At 41.0% G+C, this 7,081-nt stretch overlaps 1 protein-coding gene across 1 annotated transcript in view; it reads left to right on the top strand.

Annotated features, from left to right (window-relative positions):
* Nucleotides 1–1,094: 1,094 nt before the first annotated feature.
* psma1 (proteasome 20S subunit alpha 1) overlaps nt 1,095–7,081 on the top strand; it is a 7,246-nt gene continuing 1,259 nt past the window's right edge. Inside the window, exons 1-4 of the mRNA XM_010791288.1 lie at nt 1,095–1,177; nt 1,258–1,302; nt 1,409–1,510; nt 1,806–1,909. Of these exons, the coding sequence (XP_010789590.1) occupies nt 1,163–1,177; nt 1,258–1,302; nt 1,409–1,510; nt 1,806–1,909 (266 nt within the window). The 5' untranslated portion in view covers nt 1,095–1,162. The remainder of the gene's footprint in view (nt 1,178–1,257; nt 1,303–1,408; nt 1,511–1,805; nt 1,910–7,081) is intronic.

Genomic DNA, 7,081 nt, shown 5'->3' with positions numbered 1-7,081 from the left:
CAATGTATTGTTTATTTTTTACATCAAGTGCTTGAGGGTGGGATTAATAGAAACATTTTTATTTTGGGGGGTGCTTTTTATGAACAGCCTGGTTGCCACGATATAAAAGATGCTTCTATTAATCCCACCCTCAAGCACTTTGGAGGGTATAGTTGTAGGACTAGTACCAATAAATGGAGCAAGTTTCATGTATGTAATAGCAAGGAGTGCATATCGTGGCAACCAGGCTGTTCATAAAAAGCACCCCCCAAAATAAAAATGTTTCTATTAATCCCACCCTCAAGCACTTGATGTAAAAAATACATTGTAAAGCACAAGTATACAGACAGGACGTCACAATTAAATAAAAACATATATTAAGAAAAATAAGTGAGGAATGAATGCAAAATCCAGGATTCGACAACCCAACCATCAAAAAGACAACATAGAATAGCGGACTATATGTTAAAATGCGCGTTCCCGTGTCAAGGGGTGCATTTCACGACGGGGGTGCATCATTTGACACAACACCGGCACCATCTATTCTGATAAGCCTGTTAAGAACACCCCGAGTCACTTCTTCCAGTAGTGGAGAAGGATATACTGCTATGTGTGTATGGGTGTGTATATGTATGCTATTTAGTAAAATAAAACGTACCATAGTGCCTGTACACATACAAGGAATTTGACTTCTTAGTGTGTGCACCTGGAGAAAGGTGTCGTCTTTGAGTAGGTTGTGATGACAGGAGTTCATTACATTGGGAGCAGATGTTTTTTGGTTGCTCAAACAAAGTGCAATGAATTATTTAGCTGGACACTTTAGTGTAAGTTTATGCAGAAGAGTTTTGAGTATTAAAACAGGTGAAACTGTCTGTTTTGGGGAATTATGTAGAGCAATGGGTTTTTGTGTTGCAGTTAAAGCATTTGTTAAAAGATGCATCAGCAATGGCTACTAGTTTGATGCTTGTATTTGTTTGCATGGTTGTCCTTGGTAACACACAAAGCTGGGCTCATGAACTATTCAGTCGTGTTAGTAATTTAAAACCTGAATTTGAAAGAGTCCGTGGACTAGACAGAGCCCTGTGTGTCTTAGCTTGGAGTCCATTAGAAAGAGACACAGAGGATGTGTAGTCCTAAGTGAGAGTCTGTGAGGAATAGGGTGTAACTGAGTAAACCGCTGATAATGCAAGGCAACTATGTAAGCTCAGCTCATGTCTGTTTTTTCTATTATTTTATAAATGTGACTTTTAATTTATTTAACTTGTTTTTATCTTTTAGTTTCGCAATCAGTACGACAACGACGTGACAGTATGGAGCCCCCAGGTGAGTCCCTGCTTGCTTTAACCTCAAAGGAATGAAATGTCTCTGAATGACTGACAGGCCATGGAATAATGTCTAATTAAAATGATTCATGTTCATGTCGATCCAGGGCCGTATTCATCAGATCGAGTACGCCATGGAGGCTGTGAAGCAAGGCTCTGCAACTGTAGGACTCAAATCCAAAACCCATGCTGTCCTGGTTGCACTAAAGGTACACTCATTCAATGTCTTGTCCGTCAATATTTCCAATAACGTCCAATAGTAATGTAGAGTACTCCCTTCTACAAAATGTTTTCCCCTTATTATATTTCCAGCCAAAATGTATTTCAATGGGAATTATTGCCCTTTTTTAATTTGGAAACATAGCAAGCAATGAAAGAAAAGTACAATATCTGCCATGTAATGGAACATTTAAATGTATTATAGCACACAATAAAGCATGTCGCAGATTATAAGCAATATCTGAAGGACGGGTATTAGATCCTGATGTCCTCATGTCTCTGCAGAGAGCCCAGTCTGAGCTGGCTGCCCATCAGAAGAAGATCCTGCATGTCGACAACCACATCGGCATCTCCATTGCTGGACTGACTGCTGATGCTAGACTGCTGTGGTAAGTCATCACCGCCTTGATTGTCTAAAGCAGGGGGGTCCAAACTTTTTTCACCGAGGGCCACATACAGGAAAATATATACGAAGGGCTGGGCCGCTCACTAGAGGTATACTGCCTCATACGTTCAGTTATAAGTTAGAAAACTCAAATGTAGGTAAAGTATGTGAGTGTTGGCAGCTCATCCCTTAAAGCAGAAGCCTCACATTGATTACAATAAGGAGAAATATGAAGGGTGTATTTCNAGATCTGAGGACCATGACCTGAGGACCCAAAGACTGAGGACCAAGATCCTGAGGACATGGATCCTGAGACGCAGATCTGAGGACCCCAACGATCCCTGAGGACCACGATCTGAGGACCAAGATCTGAGGACCGGCGATATCTGAGGACCAGATCTGAGGACCATGTATCTGAGACTCCAGATCTCGGGGACCGCGATCTTGGAGGACCCAGAGCTGAGGACCACGATCTGAGGACCAGCACCAGGAATCTAGCGCCAGGAGTCCAGCGCCAGGAGTCTAGCGCCAGGAGTCTAGCACCAGGAGTCTAGACCCAGGAGTCTAGCGCCAGGGGTCTAGACCCAGGAGTCTAGTACCAGGAGTCTAGACCCAGGAGTCTAGTACCAGGAGTCTAGAACCAGGAGTCTAGCACCAGGAGTCTAGTACTATGAGCAGTGGGCAGGTATTGTACAGCGCCCGGGGAGCAATGGGAGTGAGGGGGGAAGGGGGATGTCCGGTGCCTTGCTCAAGGGCACCACGGCAGGGCAGGAGGTGAACTTGGATCTCTCCAAGTAGCAGTCCACACTCCATATTTAGGTCTGGTCGGGGACTTGAACCGGCGACCCTACGGCTCACAGTCCAAGCCCCCATCACCTGCTGTCTCATACTGCTGCTGGATGTGTGTTTTATAAATTGTGTAATTTCTAATTTTATCTTGATAGTTTTATGGATGATTCTTAATTCATAACAAGCTGTCTTTGTCTCTTTACCTACTGTAACAAAATAAACGTCCCCTCTATGGGACAAGTAAAGGTATTCTGATTTGATGTTAATGTTTGCACCTCTAATGTGGATATTGAAATATCCAATCCATTTTATTTCTATAGCACATTTAAAAACAACAGAGTTGAACAAAGTGTTACACATCATCAACTGTATAAAAACATAGAATAAATAAATGAAAAACAGACAGGACATGAAACAAATGTAAAACACGAGACAATGAAACCAGATCAGAAGCCACAGACTGAGAAACTCTCCGACGTAAAAACAATGCAAAACACTAGGAAGATAAAAACCAAAATGTAAAAACACAAGGGTCACCTGGCCTGTAAATGCCAGGGAAAAGAAGTGGGTTTTTAAACGAGATTTAAAAACAGGCAGAGTTGGAGCAAGTCTAACCTGGAGGGGCAATTAGTTCTCAGCAGACCTCAGTGACCGTGTTGTGGGTGTGTGTGTGTGTATATATTTCTAAGCTTGTTTATTTTTTTTCATCGGTCGGTCCTGTGTTGCGTCACCTTACGTCACTGTTAGGGTTACGTCACCAGGGGTAAACTAATGATAACCAGGCAACAAAATAACACAGAAAAAGGATGCAGAATTAAAATAAGAATATTACAAATAATAACAAATACATTTTTTTAAATACTTTTTATTTTTTTTATTTATCCTTTTTTAAATTAAACTGTTATATATTTTTTATTAAAAAAATGTTCTTCCGGTCGTTCCTCTCTGACGTCGTCTTACGTCCCCGTGACGTCCCCTCAGCGATGCGGAAGTTGAAGTCACCGTGGAGAACGTAAACTAATGTCAACCAGCCGCCAGAAAAACACCGAGAAAAGCTGCAGAAGAGAAAGAAGAGGAATAAAAAGAACCAGAGACCGGAGCTGCTGCACCTCCGCCGGTACCGGGATGTTAACCCGGAAAACCGCTTCCCTCTCCGGTCAGTAAACAGAAACATCTGCCCGTTACCGGTCAATGGACCCACCGGGGGAACCGGAGGAATCCTCCCCGGTGCTGAGGAGCTGTTTCCCGGATCAGTAGAGCTGCGTTCCGCGGTGAGAAACCCTCTGAAGGAAACACTGTAATACCGTGTTGTGAAATCTGCTGCATTGCTGCCTCACTGTTGTTCATTAGAAACACGTTCCTGCTGAAAGTACACATATTTAAATATATCTGAGTAGTTTTGCATATTAATTAGCATCTTTGAGTTCATTCGGCGTGCAGATTGCTCCAGAAAATATAAGTTTATTTGAGTAAACACTTTTACAACCCATGATCACAACACATCTTCACGTTGAGAAGAGCGAAACGCTTTTGAAAAAAAATCTCATTTAAAATATTTTGTTGAAATGGTTTAAGCTATAGAAATATTTAAATATATCTGAGTAGTTTTGCATGTTGAAAAGCATCTCTTCGTTAATTCGGCTTACTTATTGTATCAGAAAGAGTCAGTTTAATTTAGTAAAACGTCCACTTTTACACATCTTCACGTTAAGTGCGAAACCCTTTGAAAAAAGCTAATTTGAAACCTTATTGTGAAATGTTTTGAATTATACACATATTTAAATATATCGGAGTAGTGTTGCATGTAAGCTAGCATCTCATCGTTGATTCGGTGTATACATGGTACCAGAAATAGTCCGTTTATTTGATCAAAACGTCCACTTTTACCACCCATGATCACATCACGACTGCACGGTGAGAAGAGCGAAAACCGCAATTTAAAACCTTTTTGTGAAGTTTGCTAAATTATGCAAATGTTTGAATACAACTGAGTAGTTTTGCATGTTGAAAAGCATCCCTTCATTGATTCGGCGTACACATTGTAACAGAAAACACAAGTTTATTTTAGTAAAACGTCCACTTTTACAACCCATGATCAGCAGCAGATGCACGGTCCTCCCTGCTGAGCGCCGCGAGGCTCTTGGAAAAGTCGAGATTTCCTCAAATTCAGAGCTCGTTGGTCCAATGTTTACATGCCGATTCAAAGAGTATATCCCTGCTGTTAAGAAAAGGCTTTGAGTTGCTCATTATATCTGTTTAATGTGAAGAAAACCAGAAAAGATTACTAAAGTGACGCTTTTCTGTAAGGACTTCAGGCGTGTTGGAGCTCTTGAAAAAGCAGCATAAAAACGGGTCTTTTAGTCCAGCCTCTTTCCTCTCAAAGAAAGTCCCTATGAGTTTGTTTTACGTTTGCATTTCTGTTTTGTGCATCAAACTGTGGAGTGCCATTTGACCTCCAGTGTTCATCAGGAGGAGGAAGGTCGAGCAGCTGCTTATCATCCAGCTCTCAGGAGGAAATACTCAAAATAGATTCATCTGATTTAATAATAAAAACGGGGTTTCTGGGTCTCTCCACAGTGTGTGAGCCAGAAGGTCAGAAGGTCGCAGACCGGTCCAATCCAACACTAATGTTCAGTATTCATAAACCAATACTTTATTGACCTAAATGTTCCATAATCTTTGACTATAAAAAGTCTATTTATAAAATCAAGACAAATAATAACAGCAGGAAAGCATAACTACTTATAATGAAATAATAAGATAACATCGTGTGTGTGTGTGTGTGTGTGTGTGTGTGTGTGTGTGTGTGTGTGTGTGTGTGTGTGTGTGTGTGTGTGTTTATATTGACATTGATTAGAAGCGCAGAAGAAGAAGCAATGACATCATATGACCTCTCTCCTCAGACTTCCAGTTGACGGCCTGCGTGACCCCGCCTCCTCTTACCGAGGTACTGCAGCACACACACACACACACACACACACACGCACACACACACTCTAACGTCGTTATTCCTGCAGACTGTTTTTCATTGTGAGAAACGATGACAAAAGACAGGAAACTTATATTTTTTTAAAGAAACATTTACAAAACAACAAATATTTGTAATATCTTATTTATAATATCTGGGTTTATTAAACATTTTTGTACACATTCAGTAACATTTGCTTTGGTGTATTGGTGCGTACACAGTAAGAGGAATTCAAAAAGAAATAAACGTGTACAGGTAACAAAATAATAAAAAAATAATTGACGAATTATTGTAAAAATGTTGTGCAGTGTTTCTGAATAAAGAGGGAGATGTGCAGTTTGAGAAGTCAGAGGAATGCTTCACTATCTCAACCGGAAGCCGGAAGTGACGTCAATGCGGGAACGCTTCACTGTGCGGCGAGAGAGCCAAACACGGACAAAGTGTGTTGTCATGCGTAGAAATGGTGAATTACTGAGTTTAGGCACGTTAATAGCGTTTTAATGAAGTTGACTACAGTATATTCATATTTCTCAGTGCTTTCATGTCCATTCGCGGAACATAAACATACATGATCGTGGTGAAGATGATGATTAATTTAGGATTACAAGTCGGTAGTGAGCTGCTGAATTTCCTCCCGTCGGATGTGATACAAAAACAAATAGATTATTTTTGTAGTTGTAAACTCAAGTGGATTAAACTACATTTATTAGTGCTTTCATGTCAATTCGGCGAACATATGATACATTAAATGATCGTGAGGATGATGATTTAAAAATCGTTTGTTTGAGCCGGTCTGCATTTCCTGATGAGAAAACAAACCGATGCCTTTTGTAGTTGTAGTCAGTGTAGTACACCAACATGGATTAAACGTGTTTTTTTTTTACCACAATGTGGGGAAATTAAGGGATAAAATGCACGGATTATTATTATTATTATTCCCACTCCGATCGGGACACTAGGTCCATCGTTTCCCCGCAGCGATGCTCCCCCCGTTGACAGTTTACGTGGGCTGGGCTGGGTGCAGTGGCGGACTGGCCATCGGGACGAATCCCGATGGGCCGGTACCGAAGTGGGCCGGTCGGATAAGTCACTAGCACANTACATTTATTAGTGCTTTCATGCGAACATATGATACATTAAATGATCGTGAGGATGATGATTAAAAATCGTTTGTTTGAGCCGGTCTGCATTTCCTGATGAGAAAACAAACCGATGCTTTTTGTAGTTGTAGTACACCAACATGGATTAAACGTGTGTTTTTTTTTACCACAATGTGGGGAAATTAATGGATAAAATGCACGGATTATTATTATTATTATTATTATTATTATTATTATTCCCACTCCGATCGGGACACTAGGTCCACTAGGTTTCCCCGCAGCGAGGCTCCCCCCGATGACAGTTTACGTGGGCTGGGCT

This window comes from Notothenia coriiceps, unplaced genomic scaffold (genome assembly GCF_000735185.1).
Source record: "Notothenia coriiceps isolate Sejong01 unplaced genomic scaffold, NC01 NC01_scaffold00035357, whole genome shotgun sequence".
Taxonomy (NCBI): Eukaryota; Metazoa; Chordata; class Actinopteri; order Perciformes; family Nototheniidae; genus Notothenia; species Notothenia coriiceps.
This window is presented reverse-complemented; position numbering and strand designations above follow the sequence as displayed.